Source organism: Malaclemys terrapin, chromosome 11 (assembly GCF_027887155.1).
Source record: "Malaclemys terrapin pileata isolate rMalTer1 chromosome 11, rMalTer1.hap1, whole genome shotgun sequence".
Taxonomy (NCBI): Eukaryota; Metazoa; Chordata; order Testudines; family Emydidae; genus Malaclemys; species Malaclemys terrapin.
Window position 1 is genome coordinate 29,012,831 of NC_071515.1, and position 24,064 is coordinate 29,036,894.

At 38.9% G+C, this 24,064-nt stretch overlaps 1 protein-coding gene across 4 annotated transcripts in view; it reads right to left on the minus strand.

The window, feature by feature from the left end:
* Positions 1–313: 313 nt before the first annotated feature.
* Positions 314–24,064, minus strand: part of MFSD6 (major facilitator superfamily domain containing 6) — a 42,366-nt gene continuing 18,615 nt past the window's right edge. For 3 of the 4 annotated variants that reach the window (XM_054044096.1, XM_054044093.1, XM_054044094.1), the window contains 5 exons: positions 18,553–18,650; positions 9,282–9,443; positions 8,515–8,613; positions 5,981–6,261; positions 314–2,647 (listed from right to left, as the gene is read on the minus strand). In XM_054044096.1, the coding sequence (XP_053900071.1) occupies positions 2,483–2,647; positions 5,981–6,261; positions 8,515–8,613; positions 9,282–9,443; positions 18,553–18,568 (723 nt within the window). In that variant the 5' untranslated portion in view covers positions 18,569–18,650 and the 3' untranslated portion in view covers positions 314–2,482. Of the gene's footprint in view, positions 2,648–2,840; positions 2,860–5,980; positions 6,262–8,514; positions 8,614–9,281; positions 9,444–18,552; positions 18,651–24,064 lie in introns of all 4 variants that reach the window. The other variant, XM_054044095.1, reaches the window with a different exon arrangement.

The window sequence follows — 24,064 nt, forward strand, 5'->3', positions numbered from 1 at the left end:
CCATCTATGCCGGGCTGTTTGGGATGCACTGACCCCTTATAGATCATCCCACTACTAGCTTTCCATTACCATGAGACTTGGGTGATTTGCTCCTACATTCTGCTCCCCCCCACAAACAGATTTTGATTTGAGATACTGATTTGCCTTTCACCTCATATACATTAAGGCAACGCAAAATCTTTCATAGGAGAACCTTGCCAAAGCTGTTTAGGATTGATTTTTTTTAAACTCAGATTATCACCAGGTATGTGGCCAATATGTGAATACGCAAAATGGGAAATTTAATAAAAATATTCAGACAGGTTCTTTTAAATACATTATAGATATTTTATATTTTTCTTACTGCACTTTTACAATTTTCACAAATATCAAAACCCATGTGTACATGTTCACTTTGCAACAGGGAATGAATGTACAGTTCCAAAAGAGCAGGCATTTCAAAAAAACAATTTGGAAGTGTAAACACAATATGTAAGATATCCACCTCACAATGTAGGTGCTGTTCAGTAGAAGTTGAGGTAACACCATATTGCATTAACTCTGTATAAATGTTTTCGCTTAGCTGAGAAGATTTAACACCTTTAGCCTGTCACCCATTCAGTTCTCCATTCCCAAAATGTTATACAAACATACAATAAATACATTTCTGATTTTAAAGGACACTTCAACGAGTCATGAGAATTTACAGTACAGTACATTTAAGTTCAAGTGCAAAACATAACTAGTGGCTAGTTATTAACATTTAATTGTACTCTCTTTGTGGTGCTGGTCCCAGGCACCAATGTGTGCGCTTGACCTCAGCCCCATAGGCCTTGCTAAGGCATGTGCGAGGATAGCAGGGGAGGCCTTAGTTCATCCAACTGGGGATCAAAGGGTCTGGAATTTCCACTCACCGCTTCATTCTAAACCATCATTCTTCTCTTCCTCCCTCACACCCAGCTGTATCATGCCACAGGCTGTGCACTGAAGTCAAGTGAGGCAGCATGCACCTTCTGCAAGGAGGCCTGCTGAGCACGTGTCTGATTCCAAGACAAGCTGAGTACCTGCAGTTCCTAGTCACTTCAATGGAAGCTACATGGGCTCAGCCCCTCAGGATCAGTTCACGGATGTGAGACACTGGGACAAACACTGTCCTGACTTACACCCCATGCCAGCCCATTGATTTCAACCTTGAACCCAAGTTCTCCTCTCAGCAGCAATCTGTGTTATGAACCAGCCAGTGGGCTGGCTACAGTTAACATTGAAAAGCATGACTAGACATAACTCAAAATCTTCCAGTGTCTGACACTGTGTAAAACAAATCTCTAAACATACGGTCAATTTAATCATGTTTCTTTATTTCGGAGGGTTTTGCTCATTGAAACTCCTGTTAACAGCATCTCCCCCTCCCTACCCCCAATCATTATGATTTACAGGCAATTCCCTCCCCAGGCACTTGAAGCTCTTATCATCTTCTATACATAACCACAGTAGGAACACTTAGTTCAACAATATTTAATATGATGAAATAAAAAATAAAATAAAAAGATATTTCCAGTGGACACTCTCAATCAATCTCAAACTGCCCAATCTTGACCAAGGTCTGTGGTCTTGGGCATATCATCAAACCTAAAATTATACACACATACATTTAGCAAACACCCGTTTAGTGAAGGGCTGTAAGCATACTGAGTTGATTTAACCTCACCTCCATTTGTTTTTTTCTAAAATGCCCTTTTCAAAAGTTTATGCCTTGACAAAGTAAACCTACCTCTCGGAAGAGCGTTAATGGCAGCTTTACTATTCAGAGATTCCACTTGGTGTCACTTTATCCATCACCACATTATATAAACATTCTTGCTGAAGCTATTCAAGGTTTTTGAGAAGTCTTTGCAAAAGACTAGGCTGCACCTTTATTTATTTATTTACTTTGTCTAGTGTCTCTTAGTTTATTTAACTTTTCCAGGGAAATGCAATTTTTCTCCTAAAAAGAAAGACCATAGTGTTTTCTTCTCCAGTTTAGTTTCTCTGTGGGGAAAAATTAAATTTAAACTAATTGATCAAATAGGGGAAATTATATCAAGTGACTTAGTGTTTTTTTTTTTTTCCACATTACACAACTGTCAGTATAAGCTCCCCTTTCTCTACAGATTGCAAAGAATCTCATAACATTTGACCAAACTTTAGCAAAGCAACTGAGAATTTCTAAGGCAGTGAGATTCAGTCCCATTTCCTCTACCAAGCCTTCCAGACCTTTAGCTTCCCCTGCAATGTTGCTATTGTATATTGTCATATAAATGGTCTTAAATATTTAAAAGTTTGTGCTGCATCATGTGATGTGTCTGATTTCAAGACGTGCTGAGCGCCTGTAGTTCCTAGTCACATAAGGTGAAGGGCTCTTTTGAGCTCTTGTTCCACCATTTCCCAGCAGAGCAGCACGCTTTCATGCAGTGGATTTGATAAGACGAAGTCATCTTAGTGCCCTGCAGCAGCAGATGGAGCATTACTGACAGAGGGAAGCTGATCCAACACTAGGGGGCTCTGGGTCAGTTTGGGAGTTCAGTGTCGCTGCAGGTATTGAACAATCTCTGGATTCATCATTTTCTCTCAGATTTGGGGGCTGTTCTGTTGGACTGGCTGCTGGAGCACTCTGATTCTCACTGGCTTTCTAAAGAGAGAGAACACATGCAAATGTAAGTGCATACTCTCATTACACTACCCTATGGGAAAATGCATTCAGACACATTCGGAAACTGTTCTTACACTGAATGCATGCAACACAGTAAGTGAACATAAAGCAGAAAAGCAATAAGATAGTAATGTTATCTACATATGAATGTAACAACAAGCAGAAAACTTACCTTCCATTTTTTTTCCTAACTGCACTTCCACAAGAAGCATGCAAAAAACAAACTCGCTATGTTTTAAGACAAAAACTATGAATAGTCTTCTACTGTATACAGACAATAATCATTATGAGTGCATTGTTTGCTAAAAACATACTTCATGCTCCCGTCTGCAAATCCACCTATATTTCCTTATCATTTTTTCTAAGTAAGGTATTTCTCAGAGCCACTGAGTGACAGCACTTTTGCAGTAAAAGCACATAAATTTCATCCAATTTACTTAGCAATAGGCCTTTTCTTAGTAATAATGGTTAGGTCAGTGATTCAAGCAGGCAATTCTCTGGTTCAGTCAAGAAGAAAATAGTTGAGAACAATTTTCTAAAAGGCTCAGTGCACATTTTTAAAAGCGTTCCCAGATTATGTGATCTTATTTTAAAGACAAATGCTAGCTGCATTCCCTGAGGGCCAAAGACAAAAAAAAGTCTTGTACAATATTAGTACTACAACATCTTCTAACCTCATGATTTATCTTGGAAGATTTGTTTTGTATCAAGTAATTAGAGTGGTGAGCATGCTCTTTCCTTGAAGGATTACTACAAGCAAGCAGTAATGTGAAATGAGGAGGAACCAAAGTTTTTCTGTCATTAATCCCCTTTTCTATGCTCAAGTTTCTCCTTCAAATGACCAACTTTCATGTGAATTCATTTAGGAATGCCATTTAAAATGTTTAACAAGATAGCTAGGCAGCCTTTTCTGGGTTTAGTGTTTTGTTAAATTCAGGCTAAAAGAAAAAGGTGAAATAAAGCAACAGCAATGCATAGGAAGTTTGTTTTTTAATTTTTAGAATTAAAATGTGGGCGTGTTCTGTGAAAGCAGGCAATTTCTCCAAGGAGCTGAAATGATTAAATATATCTTTAGCTTCATGGAGCTGAGATGCATCATGCGTGTGGAATACTGCTTCATTCTGGGTCTACACTAGTTTTTAAATACCAAAATTTTACATACAATACAGTGGGAAAAGAAGCTATGCTTTGCAGGTGCTTAAGTGTCTTCTTGTCGTGATAGGGTTGAATGCTCATTGGCCATCTTTTATTCACACTCCGGAAGACCGAGATCATTGAAACTGGCCAGTTGCAGAACAGCAGACTGCCCTGATACGAGTGCAACCAGCCAGGGGAGAGAGGAAACATTAAGAGTCATATTTAACCTAATTTTAAAATTTGGATTTGGTTGAGCAAGAAATACGTTTTTGGATGTCTGACCCTAAAAACACAGGCCTTAATGAGAGACAGTGGGGCATTGCATGGGTGCAAAGATATACCAGTGCAGATCCAACTGCAGGATTGGGGCCTTAATAAAACAATTTTCTCCCAACAAAGATTCGTTGTTCCCATAAATGCTAACAATCCTATCTAAGGAATGGTCCTCAGTTCTATCAGTCACGTGTGGAGTAGATAATGCGATGCCCAACATTTAATAGCATTAATAAAAAGGCTCCATGAGTAGCTGCATGAAGTTATGAGAGGGGGAAAGAGGTTATTAAGAGACCATGTTCCTGAAGATGGCAGAGAGTTATAGGAGGCAATAAAAGACTTGAGAGTCCTTCCTAATTGCTCAAGTCATTTACTGAGAGTATCTCCAACATTATGAACATTTGTTGATTCTCTCTCCTAGAGCTTACCACAAACAATAAACCAGTTTTCTTGCCCTGGGAAGTATGGCAGATTCTGTGTGACTGCCATTCTCCAATTGATGCCACCAACAGGGCTGGGCTTATATTAATAATTGCTTAAGAGAAGACTGATGGAAAATTGCTTGGGCAAGTGGCATGTGTAGAGAGTAACACTACAGCATTGTGTCAATGAGGATTTCATTGTCATTCAAAAGGAGACATTTGATTTTTCCAAGATGTGTGTGTCTGAAATTCTTCTTGTATAAACAGACATTCTAGAGTCATTTCAATATGGATGCTCACTCTCCCTGAGGCATGCAAGTTAGTCTCATCAAAGCTAATGCAAGCTCAGCATGCATACTGAGAAGGGAATATATGCGTAGGGATGTTTACAAGAATGTAGGCCAATGGGGGAGAAGGGAGACAGCTGGTGAAGTTGGGATTTATTCAAATGTTGCTTTGCCACATCTGCAAAGTCATGTCCAAAATCATCACCTTCCAAAGGTAGGACTGGTGGAAATGACATTTGGGTGCATATAGGATGGCAAATATGCAAGGGGGAAACTGCACCACTCCTTCCCCAGGCAGACAGGAAGTTTATTACCCACACTGTTTTAAAAACCAGCATTGACAGCAGCAGCACAAGTTTCCCTACATTGCCTCACCAACAACCACTGTGCTCCAACTCCGTTCTGGAGGGAGCACCCCAAAAGATCGGATGATAGTCCAGTCTCTGAGTCCGTCCAATCCTTGGCCCCTCTGCCAAGATTCCTAATAAGGGTGCTGGGGGATTCTGTAATGTGAACACTGGAAAAACAACAACTCATTTCACACAGGCCACAGAACAGCTCTCAAGTCGTAGTCACTTTCAGTCACCACAAGCCCAGGCCAAGCTCCAGTGGGTGAAGGGCTTCATATTCCATTATTAATTCGCTGGGGTGCCCATTTCCACCATAGTTTGGATGTTTGGCAATTCTCACTCCCCCCATGCCTCCAGGCTAATCTCTAAAAGGAAACATTTAATTAAAACGAAAAAAAAAAAAAAAAAAAAAAGATAGACAGGCATGTTACACCTTAATAATTATGCAACTTTGTTAATGCTCACCCTGAAGACACAAAAGTTCTGCAAGTACACAAATGTGTTCAAACTAATATGAAAACACTGTCAATTTAAGAGTCAATCCCAGTATATCCCACCTTGTCATGACAAAGGGTAAGAGGAGAAAGTGGAAATTAGACTAAGTAGCAGAAAGATCTGCTCAAATGAATTACTGCACACTCCCCCTGTATCATACACATGCAGCAACTGTATTTGTTACTATTGTTCAACTATTGCTTTACACAACTCCAAGTTTCTGATATATTGATGGAGAACGCTTGCCAGATATTAATAATGTGATGGTGCTGCTATGGATATTTCGGCAGGATATTTTTAGGTTAACATTAATGGTGATATGAACATTGTGTATTAAGAGCGGGTTACCTGCAAAGGCTGGTTTTCAGGCATCAGATTGCTTTTAGACAGCTGTACCATCTCCTTTATTTGATAGACAGCGTAAGCCAGAGTAACCCAGGGAGAAGAACTGATCCCCCATGCAGGCTTGTTCGCATCTTCCTGTTCTTCTTGGTGCTTCGTTTTCTTGGGAGGAAGTCTGGGCTCAGTTCGAGGCATGATATCTTCTGACTGTTGATGTATGAGGTCGATGGTTGCTATGGGAACAGGGCTGGAAGGCACTGGGATCCTTTCTGCCAGCATTGTCTTCTCTGAAGTATAGGGCAACATAATCATCAATGAAGTCAGTGATCATTACAAGGAAATTGAGAATCAAAGCACTGAACATGAACATACACAAACATGCTTTGCAACACACTAAGAATTACTCTGTTCCCTAACTGTGATTCAAGGACCTCTTGATACCAACTGGCAGTGGGTACAGGGATTCCTCTGGGCTCACCAAAAGAATGTCATGTAAGGTCTCTAATGAAAGCCCGTGTCACACTGGTCATCAAATAATCATTGTGAGATGTATGTTTGGAAAATATGCAGAGTTATGCATATACACTAAAAATTATGTTCTTTTAGGTCTGCAAGTTCAGACAGACCACCAAAAGGTAATCCACAAGTCCAGGGAGTGTTCAGTGGACCAGAGGCTGCACACTCCAGAGGGAGGATTCGTGGGTTGGTGGGCACTTATCTCTAACATGTACAGAGACAGAGAGGCCTGTGGAACCTGGAAGCCAGTGCTTGCGTTGCCAGAGGCTGGTGGCTTCAGAGAGCTGAGCCCCAGGCAGCACAGAAAAAGCTCCCTCATCCTAAGGGCAGGTGGTGGTGAGGTACCTCATCACCCTGGCAGTAAGAATTACACTGTTCCCTCCCTAACACACACTTCTATTGTACATACACCGTTAAGAATGTGGCTCTATCACAGTTTTACTTTTGATTTGAAAAGGACTGTTTTCAATCTGGGCATCATACATACAGAAGAGCTGCACCTGTAACCTCAGTGACAAGTGTCAGACACATAACAGCAGAGAGGCCACCAAGCACATCAATCACCTACGAGCTGCCCAGGAAAGCTACTCCAGCCTTGACCTGGATTCACGTCTCTCTGCAGCACTGCTGCACCAAGGCATGCAGGTTTCCAGGAATCGGTTTTTGTTTCAGTATATGTTTGTATTTCCATGTTAAGTGCAATTTAATAAGGCTTTTGAACAAAATAGTAAACTTTACTCTTTACACCTAACTCTTTCCTTGTGACTGACCATTCATAGTTATAACCACCAGGCATCATGTGGTGAAATTCTGTGGCCTGTGTTATACAGGATATCAGACTAGATGATCATGATAGTGTCTTCTGACTTTAAATTTATGCATTTACTGTTCTTCTGATGGACAGATCAGAGAAACCCCTTCCCCAAGAAGTTACAGAGAAATTAGGGAGTTGGTGACAACAAAGGAAACCCAAGCATCTGTCATGGTGGTTTTGGCTACAAGCAGCCAGTTCTAACACAGGATAGAAATGATCCACTTTCCCCTTAGTTCTTATAGGTGACATGATGCTGTTTCAGACCAAGATGGTTTTAACAATTGCCTGGAAATATCTGATCAATGCAGTGATTTATTGCCTAACAAACTGTGCCCTAAAGATTCTGGATTGCTGCAGAACATTTTATATTTATATATAATAAAATAAGTAGGCTAGATTTTTAAAGCAATAGCTCTGTGTCATGTAAAACAGCCTAGAGATGACATATACTAATTTTTCCTCAGACATTTTCAAAAGAAAGCTTAAATAAAATACAGACAAGTAAAACACTTAAGGCACTGCTATGGCACACAATTAATCACATGCTTAGCTATACTCATGTGAGTAATCCCATTTAAATCAATGAGACTATTACAATGCTTAAAGTTAGACTTACATTTAAGTGGATGCAAGATTTATGTTTAAGATTTACAAACAAGTACACAGATGCAGAAGGAAAAAGAATAATTGGAATATTAAATTCTAGAGAACTATGTCCCAAGAGAAAAATATGAATCCATTTGGGAGGTTCACACATGTACTCCATATGCAACAAACAGCGATTATCCCGTCCAAGTTTCTCTTTTGTGCCATTATCACTTGAACACAGGTGGAAAAAATTAAGGCAAAACAAATATTTGAACGTTCTTAAACCCAGGCAACTCAAGAACTATTGAAGGACAACCCTTGTATTTTTAGGATAAAGAAAAATGAACTTCAGATCTACCTAGGTTTTAGTATGGAATAAAAATAACATTTGGGTAAAAGACACTAAATGTTTGCTTATTATTTTTCATCTCTATGAAACAGCTTTATTCTCTGTCTGTAAAAATAATAATATATAGGATTAATGAAAAAAATAATGTCACAGCTCCTGTGGAATGATTCTGGGCTAGTTTTCCTGTATTATGACCAAATATCTCAAATATCACACAGTGTCTCGAGTTAAGAGCACAGGAACAGTCTCGGTCTCATTGACCTGAGTATTTACCTTCTTTTTCATCAGGAACAGCTAGCCACTGGATTAATGCAAAGAGTAGCAGGATTACTAAACAGGCCATTCCTATCCCCCTGAATGTTGCAGCAGCCCCTGTAATGAGAATTATTTTTAGAGCATTTGTTTAGGTAATACAGGAAAAGACAGATATTGTGATGACTTCATTCGGCGCTTAAATTCCCATTAAACTTTCTTTTTATATGGCATCTCCATTGCTGGAGGTTTGCAACCATAGCAGCCCATTTTGTATGATCGTCTACTAATCTCTGTGTGGATGAACAGTCCTTTTGATCTACTCCGGATACCACATCAGAGTCCATCCAAGATCAAACTCATTAGGTTATTTCCCACCCCCCGCCCCCTCCTGGCACTTTCAGCAGCAGGTTATTTTACATGGATTCTGAACAAATTATGCTTTCACTTCTCGATTGAGTGTGCAGAGGTTGCATGACAACCACACAATAGTGAACAGCCATTGGTCATCTCATGAAGGATTCATCCAGCTGCCTAGCTGAGGACAGGGCAGTGCTTAGGAGCGGATATGCTCACATAATACTAAAAATTCAAGGCATAATATTACAAACACATACACATATAATTATCAATGTACAAAGCTACATGTGTATAAATAGATTTTTTATGTGATTGAGTGTAACAAATATGGCTTCATTAGCAATACATTAAGTGTACATATGCTTTTAGTCTAGTTTTACTGCACTACTAAGAAACTGCAATCACACTTAAATAAAATGTTTGCTTACCAAGATAGTTGACCAAAACCCCTCCGATCATAGCCCCACATCCTCTGCCCAGACCTAAGTGGAGACCTTGTAGAATCCCCTGAGCTGAAGTTCTTAATTCTGGAGGCACTGCAGCACTAAGATACGAAATACAAGCTGCCCATATGGCTGCATGGGTTACACCTATGGAGAGGAAACATTTTAGAAAGCACTAAGTATGCGGTCATGATCTGTTTTCATTTATTAGTTGACAGCAGCAGTTAAATGTCCTGGGAAGGAAGTGTTTATAATAAAGTACAAAAAAGTCAGCCATATTCCTCAGTCTTTCATGAAATAAAAAAAACTTTCAATTTTTTCTGTGATGCCCAACCTGCCTAGAGATGCAATAACTAGGGCTGTCAATTAATCGCAGTTAACTCACGCAATTAACTCAAAAAATTAATTGCATTTTTTAAAAATCAGGATTAATCGTAAAATAGAATACTAAGTGAAATTTATTAAATATCTTTGATGTTTTTCTACATTTTCAAATATACTGCTTTCTATTACAATACAGAATACAAGTGTACAGTGCTCATTTTTTATTACAAATATTTGCACTGTAAAAATAAGAAATAGTATTTTTCAATTTACCTCATACAAGTACTGTAGTGCAATCTCTATCGTGAAAGTGTAACTTACAAATGTAGATTTTTTTTTTGCTACATAACTGCTCTCAAAAACAAAACAACGCAAAACTTTAGAGCCTACAAGTCCGTTCAGTCCTACTTCTTGTTCAGCCAATCACTCGGACAAATAAATCTGGTTACAATTGCAGGAAATAATGCTGCCCACTTCTTGTTTACATCACCTGAAAGTGAGAACAGGCGTTCGCATGGCACTTTTGTAGTCGGCGTTGCAAGGTATTTACATGCCAGATATGCTAAACATTCATGTGTCCCTTCATGCTTCGGCCACCATTCCAGAGGACATGCAGACACTTGTTAAAAAAATAATGCATTAATTAAATTTGTGACTGAACTCCTTGGGGGAGAATTGTATGTCTCCTGTTCTGTTTTACCCACATTTTGCCATATATTTCATGTTATAGCAGTCCCAGATGATAATCCATCACGTTTGTTTTAAGAGTACTTTCACAGCAGCTTTGACAAAACGCAAAGAAAGTACCAATGTGAGATTTCTAAAAAGAGCTACAGCACCCGACCCAAGGTTTAAGAATCTGAAGTGCCATCCAAAATCTCAGAGGGATGAGGTGTGGAGCATGCTTTCAGAAGTCTTAAAAGAGCAACACTCAGATTCGGAAACTACAGAACTCGAACCACCAAAAAAGAAAATCAACCTTCTGTTGATGGCATCTGACTCAGATGATGAAATGAACATGCGTCAGTCCACTCTGCTTTGGATTGTTATCGAGCAGAATCCATTATCAGCATCCATCTGAAATGGTGGTTGAAGATGAAGGGACATATGAATCTTTAGCATATCTTGCATGTAAATATCTTGCAACCAGGGCCGTACTTAGGCATATGTGGCTGCCTAGGGCACCCGAAAATTTGGGACACCCTGGGTCTTAGTGTCCATCCTCCCACCTCTTCCTATCCTTGTTCTGACCCTTCCTGCAGGCTCCCACAGCTAGCCTGGTGAGTCTCCCTCCCTAGGGGATCTAGTAACTTAAAATGAAAAAGCCTTCCAGACCTATTAGCACAACACTGAAACTGTTAAAGAGCCATTCAAGGGGTAATGAAGCCATTTAACAGGCATTTGCCAACCCCTAGGTACAGACGCTCCCTGGGTTATGCAAACCTGACTTACGGAAATCCGGACTTACGAAAAAAGTTCTGTAAGCTTTTTTTTTTTTTTTTTGCGCGCGCACAATAGTCAAAGATACGTTCCTGACTTACGCAAAATTCAACGTATGCAATGCGATCTGGAATGGACCACTGCCTAAGTTGGGGAGCTTCTGTATATATTGTCAGTTTCTGAATTTACTGACAAAAACAGTTGTGCATTACTGTAATATTTACTCAGAACATGTTAGTCTACAGGACCTTAGTTTAAAATTTGCTTTAAAAATATTTCATTAAAAGATTACTGAAGATTATAAAATCACATCTCTAAAAAAATTCTTGCATAGATTATTAGATGTACAATCTCCGTATTCATCTTTAGCCTTAAATGCTTGGATCTTCAGGCATAGTTTTTGAAATAAATCCTTCAAAGGACCATCCTTATCTAAAATACACATTTAATTTTAATTACTATAGTACACAAAACTTGCTTCCAAAGTCTTCTGTCCTTTCTGTCCATCCCTATCTCCCTTCACCCCTCTGTTGAAGAGCCCTTAAAGGGACAACACCCCTTTCCTTCCAGATAGCTGGACAAATGAGTTTCCCTTTCTTTACTGCTAACTATTTGATGAACTAGTTTTAAGAGAACCCTCTAGCAAAATCAGTACTTAGTAAGATATAAAATCCTTTGTTATGCCTAAAATCTTTGGAAACATATTTTTTAAAGTTGGTGAAATTTCATAAACACGTCTATTGTTACGGAGTTCACACAAAGTATATTAGTGTTCCCTTTTTCTAAAAGCAATGAATATTGTTTTGAACACACTAAACCTCTGTGACTGATTAATTTAAAATAATGTCTTTGTTTCAGTGAGTCAAATATGTACTAATCTGGAATGATTACTTTATGAAGGCTTAAAAGTACATTTAAAATATAAAATCAATTTAGAAAAACTAATTAAGAAAATGTAAATCAGAGAAGAGCTGCATCATGTATTCCATAATATTTAATGTTGTATGCAGCAAGACAGCTGACTTGCCCTTACTACAAAGTTTTTGCAAATAAATCTCTGACAAACTTCAGGGCATATCAAAATACCTGCAACTGACATTTTTTATTCCCAAGTTTAGTGCTTTTAATTAGGTACCTTCTGCATATGCAGTCTTCACCATCTGGCATGCAGTGGAAAACATCCTCCATTTTCTTTAAAAAAAAAAAACACTTCTGCAATTTCTTTGGGTTCAGGGATTTGGCTGGAAGGGGGTGGCAAGAGAGGAGGGAGACAGTGGGGAGAGGGCGGGGCCTGGGGCAGAGCAGGAGTGGAATATGGGTGGGGCCACAGGCAGAAGAGGTGGGCTGGGGAGCCTAGTATCTTTGCTGCCTCGTCCCTCCCCCCTACCCCTCTGGGCTGCGAGCCCAGGCTGCTGTCCGGCATAGTGGCACCTGTTTAATAATACTGCGTAGGGCCCCATAAATCCTAAGGACGGCCCTGCTTGCGACGCTGGCTAGACCAGTGCCATGTGATCGCCTGTTTTCACTTTCAGGTGACATTGTAAACAAGAACCGGGCAGCATTATCTCCTGCAAATTGTAATCAACTTGTTTGTCTGAGCAATTAGCTGAACAAGAAGTAGGACCGAGTGGACTTGTGGCCTCTAAAGTTTTCCATTGTTTTGTTTTTGAATGCAGTTATTTTTTGTACATAATTCCACATTTGTAAGTTCAACTTTCATGATACAGATTGCACTACAGTACTTGTATTAGTTGAATTGAAAAATAATATTTCTTTTGTTTTTTACAGTGCAAACATTTAAATAAAAAATAAAGTGAACACTGTACACTTCGTATTCCATGTTGTAATTGAAATCAATATATTTGAAAATGTAGAAAACATCCAAAAATATTTAAATAAATGGTATTCTATTATTAAACAGCGCAATTAATCACGACTAATTTTTTTTTTTATCACTGGACAGCCCTAGCAACAACCCATCTTTCTGTCAATAGCTCCTCCTCCTCATGAAAGTAGCTGGGGGCTTCACAAACCCTAAGACTGACAATGTGATTGCCCATAAGCTATGAGCCAATGTTAAATGAAATAAATTAATGGAGATATCCCATCTCCTACAACTGCAAGGGACCTTGAAAGGTCATCAAAGTCCAGCCCCCTGCCTTCACTAGCAGGACCAAGTGACCCCCTGAAGGATTGAACTCACAATGCTCAAACCACTGAGCTATCCCTCCCCTAATGTTTCTTAGGCTACGTTTGCAATACTGAGCCTGCGCAGGGATAGCTATAGCTGCCAGCACAGCCTTGTAGTTTAGACGCAGCGAACACCTACAGTACAAGGAGTTCTGCGAGGGTAGGAACACCACCTCCCTAAACACCGTTAGCGATGCGAACAGAAGCCTTCTTCTGTTGACATAGCGGCATCTACACTGGGGTGCTGTCAGTCTGGCTCTACTGTTGGGGGTATGGTTTTTTCACACCCCATGACTGACACAGTTATGCTGATATATGTTTTAAATGTAGAAAGGCCTTAACATTACTGCCACACTGGAAGGAGTTCAAAGGCTAATCCTTATATGTACACCGACATACCACTATGGAAATCAAACTGTTTAAAAAAATAAAAATAAAAGCATGTTCTAAGAACCATCTCAAAATCAATTCTTTCCAAACTCTTGGCACTACTCACTTTGCATTTGCACTTGGCTTTGGGAGATCTTGGCTGACAGACCACAGAGGTTCCTCAGAGTTAGGCAAGATACAGTAAGCTTTGCTTATGCTGTTTTGAGTCAGACGCAACAGGATTTCTCCCACTGTTGTAAGTCTGCTTTGACTAAGCATGCCATTACAAAACAGTTTTGCTCACCGACTGTCAGACATCACCAGTTTCCATTGCTAACAGTGGTAGAGGTCCTTTCAGATATCAATAATGCATATTCATTTGAGGCACTCTTGGCTAATCAAATTATAATACATTTTGAGAGCCTTTATTTTTTTTCTTACCATGGAAAAACAGACTATGCAGAGACAATTTTGCCTAAGGCAGAACATAGTGGTCAGATGTCATGGAGCAAGAAAAAATAAAAATAAAAAAAAAACAATCATCGGCTGGCAGGGAGAGGGGAAGGTTGCTATCTGCAGCCTCAATTTGAAATCCTGACTTTGGGGCAAGAGGCAAGAATAAAACGGCAATTTTGTAGAGAGTTACATGGTGAACACACCTGAAGCTATTTTACTGTGGTTCTGCTTTAAAAAACCCTCATGGATTGGGTGGTGATATTTTTTCGAGGTTGGGTGGAATTAAATATAGTCACAGCTCATCCCGACTAGCCATTGCTAGCATTTGTCCAATTGCCAGTTTAGAAAAATGGTTTGGAGAATGGATGATTTAACTAACAAGGATCAGTCCCATGTACCTGATTTATTAACCAACATCAGGGAGAGACAGTTCAGTTCTGCAATTGCTGATCAGTGTAGACTGAACAGCCACATAAACTAAATTAAATAAGATAAAAGTAACAGACCTGTAGGTTGCATACTAACATACGAAATTCCACAGTATTCGTTTAATGAATGGCAATATACTGGAATTGATCTTCTGGTCAGGAGCCTATTTGATGGCTAAAAAGTTCTATGTTTATTTTTCAACTCTCTACAAAAAGTCTGATTTAGATACCTTACAACAAAAGTATCTGGGAGCTTCAGGAAACTTAGTAATGGAGGGTTAGTCAGCAGATTATAGAACACACCATGATTAAGTACACATCTAGAAATAATTTTTGAATTGTGAGTCTGTCCTTACTTATAACACATCAAGCTTGTTGAAAGACAACTTATGCTAGACATGCTGAATGATTTTCAGACTACTTTATTTTGGACCCATGTGTACTGTATAATTTAAAAAGTACTAATATTGAAAAACCTACTGGTTACATAATGATGAGATTCCGGATTGATTTCATTGTAAGTAGAAAGTAACTATTGTCTTCTTGATCCCCAATTTAAAGGCATAAACTAACAAGGGTGATTCAGTTTTCAGAAAACTATGTCTCATGCTGATTAAGGAAATCACTTAAAAGCTTATGTAATGCATTCAGTCAGTTCCAAAAAAAAAAAAAAAAAAAAAAAAAAAAAAAAAAAAAATGAATAAAATATTAATCATCAAGTTAAAAACCTGGCAAATCCAAAACATTTCTGGTGTACTTTTAATAATTTGAGTACCATGCTAATTAATTTGGTAAGGAAAACAAAGGTTACAATACTAAAAAGGCACATACACCCCAAGTCTAGAACAATATGGTCCAGAGAAATGCCTGGTGTTTTTAACTCCCTTCAAAATGAACCTAATCCCTCCTTTAGAGCCAAATAGGATGAAGTTAGCTTTTTATTTTCTGTGTGTTACTAAATCATTTGGTTTTTGCGATGGACGTCTATATAGCATTGGCAATTTCAAGCTACTTTAAAACCGAACCCTAGTAAGAAATCTGTTTGGATTAGAACTAGTTAAGTGTTTCAAGAGAGACTGTCCATGTGAAATATAAATCAAAAATCAAATACATTATCTTGCTTTAGCCACTGGCATCTCTGGACACAAGATCTACAGTAACAATTTACATCAAAGTTTTCTACTCATGCTCACCTCTAGCAAACTAAGCTTTAGAGCATGGATATTTTATGGGATGTAATTCATCCAAAAAAAAAAAAAAAGGAAAGATATTTTATTCATTACCCACATCCCCCTCTCCCCTTTGGGGAGTCAGATACATATACTCTGACTCTCCCATCTAGCTGTTTAAAATAGCCACAAATAGATTCTGTGACCCCATTCCACTGTTACACAATCCTGATGTACAAAGGAAGCTCTATTGCATAAGGCACATGAAGAGACCTGCTCTGTCTTGGCTGGTCTTGTCTTGTGAGGACTGTTCCATTTTGTGTCAGTTAACTATTCTATTGGAACATATCTGGCATTGTTTCTCAGATCAGAACAACTGTGCATTGCTCCTCCTTGAAGAGTCACAATCAAATCATAACCTTTATATAACCAGATGGTCAGCGCCTATATAAAGAGCTTTCAAACGCACTGGGATTGTGTAAAAGGAAAAGATTTTAGTATCATAGCCTATCCAAAAAACTGGCAGAGTCTAATAAAACTGTGGTGAACAAACCATCCCTCCCTCCCCGAAGTGATTTACTCCACAAAAGTAACCATCTTTGCTAACTTAAACTGGAGCTTCAAGTGCAAAAGGGAAGCAAGATTGGTCCTGGTACTCATTTCTGGAGCTTTTTAGCCAGTTGCCACTTTGTAACAGCTCCATATCTTTAAAATTGATATTTTCAGGTCACTAGTCTCATCACCCAGCTGGCCAATTTAGAATGGCTGCTATTTGACAGATGAGGTAATTTTATACTGGGAAAAATTCTTTGCCAGAGCAGAGTTCAGCCCATCGTTTTGAAACAGACATGTCCTGAGTATTTGAGTGTTAAAACTACAGTCACTGAATTGAGACAGAAAAGTGATTGATGAGGCTCTTAAGCTTCTTTATATCTATTAAATGCAAAAAGTCAACATGTTTGAAAGACAACAGTTAAGAAGGGTGGATTTATGCTTGTATTAACTTTTTTAAATCTCTAGCTACCAAGGAAAAATGTTCTGGAACATCCTGTCTCTGTTAAAGTTTTCAATGGCTTTCTGAACTTATAATTTAGGCTACTGAATGTTCTACTGTAACCTGACAAGAATTGAAGACAGGTTACATTAACTCGTGTCCTTGCATGTTTGGAGAATTAACACATGCAGCATTGCATTTACACCTCATAGGCACTCATTTGGCAGGCAGCGTTGACACTTCTAGCAATTTAAGAGTTAATCCAACCCCTTATTTTCATATAACCGTGCATATGTGAATAAACAAGGCTTATAGTTTCCAAACTCTTTCATTAGGAAATAAGTGTAAAATAAACTCCTCTCATTTTCTGGCTTAAGAAGATGCCGGGCTTGGAGCAGCTCTCACCAACTTATATACACTGATAGCAATGAAATTGTAGCATGGTTAAAATTACAATCAATAGATGCAGTTTGCACAGAAATCTCTCCACGCCATGCGGTGGTCTTGAATTCTTATCTAGAAATTCAATAGAAATTTCTAATTTTATGTTAATTAAATATTTAATCTTCTTTAAAATTAACTTATCCACCATTACATACAAGTATTTCATTTACTTTGATTTGACAATCAGAGACCAATAAATGAAACAGTTTTACATAGAGAACGTCAGGCATCACAAATGTCAAATCCCACCCTAGATAATAAACAGCACAAGTTTGCCATATTTTACTCTATCAGTTCTGCTAAGTATATAATTCTACAGAAAAGTCATTAGGCATTGAAAACACTGTTAGAGCATATAGTGATAAGATACTTATCAAATCAACAATTTTGAAATATTACATTAAAATGCGCTCATGTGATGTATATAATTTAAAAAAAAAACATTTGGAAACCAGAAGCACTAGATCAAAACAGAAGATTCATTAACACCACAACTTGTAGTGACTCATCGGATGTTGCTCACTTTAAATGGGAGAGTCAAGTAATCTAGGTCTCAGATTAGAACCACCTCAAAAATGGTAATATGGTGTGGGGGGGTAATCTTTCTGTGAACTGTGTTGCATGCTATAGTAAATTAAGAGTATAAATGGTAGAAAGTAAATCTGAATTATAGTAATCTAATACTGTATGCTTTCAGTAACACAGCTAAGGTCTTTTTTAAAAAATATTAATTTTCATCTGACAGTAGGACTCAAAATGATGCTTCTGCACAGATCACACATCATTAATATCTCTAATTTAAAATAACGGCCCTGTAAGCAATTGACTTGAATAAAAAGTAAAACTAAAAGGCTTGCCTTGTCTTGAAAGCACATACAGGGCTTTGTTGAAACCTAAGTTCCTGTCAGGTTACAATAGCCTAAACTATAAATCACAGAACGCCACAGAAAAACAATTGCAGAAAATTTTAACAGACAGGACGTTCCAGAACATTTTCTTTGGCGGCTAGGGCATTTAAAAAAAAAAAAGTTAGCAGAAGCATAAATCCATTCTTTTTAACTGCTGTCTTTCAACCATGTAGATTTTTGCATTTAATAGATATAAAGAAGCTTAAGAACCCCAGCAACCAAGCAGCATGCGCAGGTGTGTATTCAACCCATGCTTCTGTCTCTTTGTTTAGTTATAGGGTGTGTTGATCTCAAGCAGATCTGTTTGGATCAACAAACAGAACAGTGCGCAGATCAAATGCAGAACCAACCTCCTGACGTCAAACCTTCTCCATGACAACCACTGTAAAAATTTATGAGACCATAAAGTCTTTTGGGATATTTATAGTCAGAAGCAAAGAGCTACTGGACTTTCTCTTAATCACAGCTCAGATGGCAACATGAATAATTAAATGGCTCGCTTTAAACTACAAGATCATAACTGCATCATCTTACCTTGAAGTACTTCCATAGGGAGAACAGTCCAGGCATTTTCCAAATAGGAGATATAAATGTAGCGAGCTGTATTACAGGCAAGGCCAATATAGAGCACTCTAAAAGGAGGAAGGGGAAAAAACAGTCATAGAGGTTTGCAGTTTCCATGTCTTGTATGGTACCATAAATACACCTGATTGCTTTCTAAATCCTAATAAGAAAGCGAAATGCAGCGCAAGGAAGTGTGTGCTCACACAACAATTTCTTACTCAAAAATCTTTCTTTACAAAGATCCCACACCCAAACGCAACCTCTTCCTGCTCTTCAGGCATGCAGTTAAACTTGTTCCAAGTTAAAAATAAAAATGTGATTGATTAAATTTAAACAAAACCTCAGGAGAATTCTTTTCAAACCACTAATGGAAAACAAATTAATCCTAAGTAGAGGGAGGTTTCTGTCTAGGGTTAACAGACCCTCTGAGCTTCTGACTAGGTACACCTCTACCTCGATATAACGCTGTCCTCGGGGAGCCAAAAAAATCTTACCGCATTATAGGTGAAACCGCGTTATATTGAACTTGCTTTGATCCACCGGAGTGCGCAGCCCCGCCCCCCCCACGGAGCACTGCTTTACCCCGTTATAGCCGAATTCGTGTTATATCGGGTAGCATTATATCGAGGTAGAGGTGTAGTGTCTATTTTAATTTTATGCAATGTCCTATTGCATTATATTTTAGAGAGAATATGGTTTCCATCACACCTGACACCAGCCTTTTTAAATGCCTCAATGATTCAGACATCATGATGTCCTGTAATTAGTAACAGAGCCGTACAGTTTAAGATGAGCATAGGTCCATATTATTATAGGAATTTATTTCATCCATGCTGATGTAAAGTTAGCATTACACGAGTTGCATCCAGTTCACTACTTCTCTGAAATATGCACTCTTCCACAAAAAACAATAAATACTCCATGTAGTGACAACATTACTGTTGTCACCGGTCTTGTTTTCAACAGGACAATCCAGTTTGGAAGCAAGAGGTTAAGAGTCAGGTTTTAAAATAACTGTTGACCAGAAAGCTCAAGCCTAGTTTTCCCAGTTGATTTTCTCATCACACTCTTTAACCAAACGTTTTCTCTCCTTTCCTGACTTCAGGCTTCAACCCAATTGCTTCTTCCTCACCAAGCTAAACTGTCATTACTAGAAGCAACCTTTGTTGTACATTATATTTTTCCTGTGGCTCTAAAAAGGAAATATTCTAGTAGGCGGAGATAAATCATCTCTTTTCCAGGACCAGGGAAAGAGGTAGATTTGGATAACAGACTAAATTAGTTTAAATTAGTGACAAGTCACTTTCCCTTGTTGTCTATCACTGACTGGAAATGCAATCTCTAAAATCAGAAAGGAAGAGGAGCATGACTAAACCGCCGTACCATTCACCCATACATACAGGGGTAACATTAATTTCCTCCCTGGTTTGAATTTGACAGGTACAAGGTTCACCTAACTTTACAATAACCTTTTCTGATTAAAAAAAAAAAAAAAATAGGTTATTTTTGGCTCTTGATTTCAACCACTCTTTTAGCACCCTGCTTATTACATCTCCCTACAGGGCAAAGATGAGACTGCAGTATTTTCTGATCTGCACTCAGGTGTTTTGTAAAATATCTTGTTATTCAACTTGCAGGTTTCTAGTAGACCTGTTCCAAGTGGGAGCGACTGCAGAACATTCAAGGTGGACCCACAGATGTTAAAAAAAAAAAAAAAAAAAAAAAACCTAATCTTCGAATGATGCACTGCACCTCTTAAATAACCAGGGTACGAGGGCTACTCAGGATTGACCCACAGGAAAATTCAAAAGGAAAGGCTGGCCTGGGGGTTAAGGCACAGGCCTGAGTCTCTGAATATCAGGGCTTTATTTCTTCCACAGCCTCTAACTCACCATGCACTCTTAGCAAAGTAATTTAATTGTCATTTAATTCAATTTACCATGCTCCCATGATGTTCAGTCTTTCTGGCTTCCACTCAGACAAATGCCACAGCATGTACTATGCTCTTGATATCACTACCCAAACATAACTACACTGGAGCCAGCCTACTGGGATCAGGTAAGCCTGTGTTTTCTGCAATAATGCCCAGATTTGCAAAGTTTATAATATTTTATACCTTATAGTAATTCATGTATTTTTGCAGAAAGTCTTACCAGAAACCCCAACAGGCCGGCTCCAGACTCTCTGCTTCCACAGGTGTGGCAGGGGGTTGGAGGGGGTCCAAAGCCGATGTGTGTTGCCAGGATAGTGACACTGGATCACCACTTAGAGCAGAAAACGGGGAGCAATGGCAAGGCCGGATATTAACAGGCAAAGAGGGTAGGGAGATTAAATCTGTAGTGAACAAGAGCTATAACATATTTGTTCCTTTCATCCATTCATCTCTACCATCTTTCTGTTCAACAACTTCACTTCTTTTCCCTGATTGACTCTTGTGCATACAATTTCTTGCCAACTTTCTCCCAAAGAGAAAAGTGGCCCTATTCAGGAAGCACACTTTTCATATCCCTCCCTCCTCACCAGTTTCTCTTCCTTTCTGCCAGCCTCCATTAGCTCAGAAGCAAAAAATCAAGTAAGGAATACGGACAGAGTTCTCCTGTTTACTTGTCTTTCAGAATGTTCAGCTAGATATTTATAAATTGAACCCAAAATGATCACATTTGAGTGTCAAAAGTTTAAGCACTTAATTAAAAGTGGCCTGATTTTTAGAAGGGCTGAGCCATTGAATTCAGGAGCTAGTAAGTACTTAGGGAGCCCTCATCATAACCTCTGAGCAACTGCTTGTTTGATTTTTCTCATCTTTCCATGATCTTTCATATCTTAGGACACAGCTCCTTAGCAGAGCTGGGCAAATATTTGATTTTTCTGTTCACTGACAGTTATGAAAAAATTAACCAAAATTGAAAAATTTCAAACTGGAAAAAAATCCATTTTGGGCAGTAGTAAAAGGCTAGATTTACAAAAATACACGGAGGAGCCACTGCCCTCCTTATAAAACTTTTAGTCCAGTGGTTAGGACACTCAACTGGGATGTGGGAGACCCACGTTCAATTGCTCTCTCTGCCTGATGTGGAGCAGGGACTTGACTTGAGACCTCCCACATCCTAGGTGAGGACCCTAACCACAAGTCTATAGAGTCATTCTCATGCTCTTTCCCTGGCCCAATGACTATTCATTGTCATTCACAGTGACAATTTATAGTACACCACCACCACCTCCTCCTGTCATTTTATGAATGGCATCTAAGGCCTGGGGGTGAGGGGAGGAGGGGAAGAGATGGGGATCAAAACTATTTGGCAAATTTCTGTCAAATTTACTAATAGTTTCTGGTCAACTAAAATTGCATTTTTCAGTGAATAAACTGTACACATGAAATTTTTTGCCCAACTCTAGTCATCACCCAACTGCTCCCCAGGAGAACAATGGGTGCTAAACAATTTTGAAAATCTGTCCACTTAATTTAGGTGTCTAAATGAGAGCTATTTTGAAAATCTGGCCCTGATGCTTTAAACTTCCTACCCTCCATATGACATGCAGACAAAATAGCTAAGTGCCAGCATAGAAAAACTAGGAAGCAACTGGAAGAGTAGGCTTATGCCCAGAATAGAGCAGTGGTATTCAGAACTGTCTGAGTTAGCAACCAAGAAAGAAGTGCTCATTGCCAGAGAGAGCAATTATCTCAATTTGAAGAAATTTGGACCCCTTCTCTAGATACATTTAGACATAAAATATTGAGATGGTTCAAAGAATGACAGACCTTCATTCCACCTAACCTCTTTTTCCCTACCCCCTCCTCTCCCTATTCATGTAGATCATCTCCTAGCTTTTTACTGTTAACCCCCCCCTGACATGTTATGTCTATGTGTTATTGTCTGGTTTTGTATTGGCTTGTCTTGCAGGTTTGTCAAATTGTAAGACTGCATAATTCCATTCGAGATCCTGTGAAGCATGTGAAATTTGGAAACATATAAAAGCTGTAAGTCATTTACCTTTCTATTGTCTGCTTCGTTATGAAAAAAAAAATCTTTTTAAAAAGGAAGCAGAATTTCAGTGCAACATAGCACAGAACTCTCAGCAAGACATCCTGCAAAATACCCACCCCACCACCACCACCTACATACCTCTTCATCAGAGAACATGCCAAGGAAATGCATTCATATGCTTCTTCTTAACCTGAGTAATCACTCAATTAAGTCATAAAACCTCAATTTGCTGAAGAGAAAGGGGGAGAGTGACAAATAGCATGGTATAAGGGTTAACGAAGGAGACTTGGAATAAGGACATCTGAGTGCTAAGCCTAGCTCTGACATGGATTTGTTCTGTTGTACTGGGCAAGTTATTTAACTTCCAAATACCTCTTTTGTCCATCTGAATACTGCCCTCCTTTATAAAATGCTTTGAGATACCCCGAGACACAAGTGGAAGGCACTAGATATGAAGTACAAATACTATTAACACTGTTTTAACAACTTTCTGGTTGCATGGATAGCCTTATAACTACTTTGCTGGCATTGAATTGTGCACAAAGCGCTATGGTAATCTCTAAAATGTTTACAACATAATTGGAGTATAGTACAGTGATATGTGAACCTGCTGTGTGTCTCAGAGCTAGAGTTGGGCAACATTTTTCAGATGAATAGTTTATTTGCTGAAAAACGCAGCTCTGGTGGACCTAAAACTATATGCAAATTTGTCATGAATAGTTTCGGCCAGTCACAGAGGAGGAGGCAGATGGAGATGGTGATGCCACCACTGCCCCCCTCTTGTAGTCTTTAACCCAGTGGTTTGGACACTCACCTGTGATAGAGGGAAACCCAGGTTTGAATCCCAACTCAGAAACAAATCCAAAATGAACTTTTTCAAGATTCAGTTCAACCCAAATCAATTATTTTTGATTTTTCAGAACCTCCATCAAATCAAAAAATCAGTTACCCTCCCAGATCTACTCAGAGCTCACATAGGGGTTTGAGACTGGAATGCTGGAATCAGCAGTTTCAGGATACTGGTGGATGACAGTTGTGTGAGTAGCTGAGAGGAGACAAGTGTTTGCTCAGCTAGCTCCCAGATCTACCTAAGCACAGCTTACTGTGAAAAGTGCCAATACATTTCCCCCCCATTTATCTGTATCAGAGCTTGTGATTACAAGAATCAAGCCTGTGCCTGTCTCCAAAAACTCAGGCAGAAGGGATAGTGGAGGTATTGGTACTAAGCTATCAGAAAAATTACAGCAAGAACTTCTATTCTTTAGAATGGGAGGAAGAATACGTAGACATCAGTGTACTACTTTGCTAGTAATAGGAGTTAAAGGAAGATAAAAACTTCTGCTGTGACCTTTCCACACCGTAACAGAAAAGTCATAGTCATTTCTTTCACAACAGACCTAGGAAGTCTTCGGGCTGGGTGTGGAGTGGGAGGAACCTTTCCCCACCCACTATTATATGAGACCTTACAGCACAGTTTCTCGAGACACTTAACCCTGTAT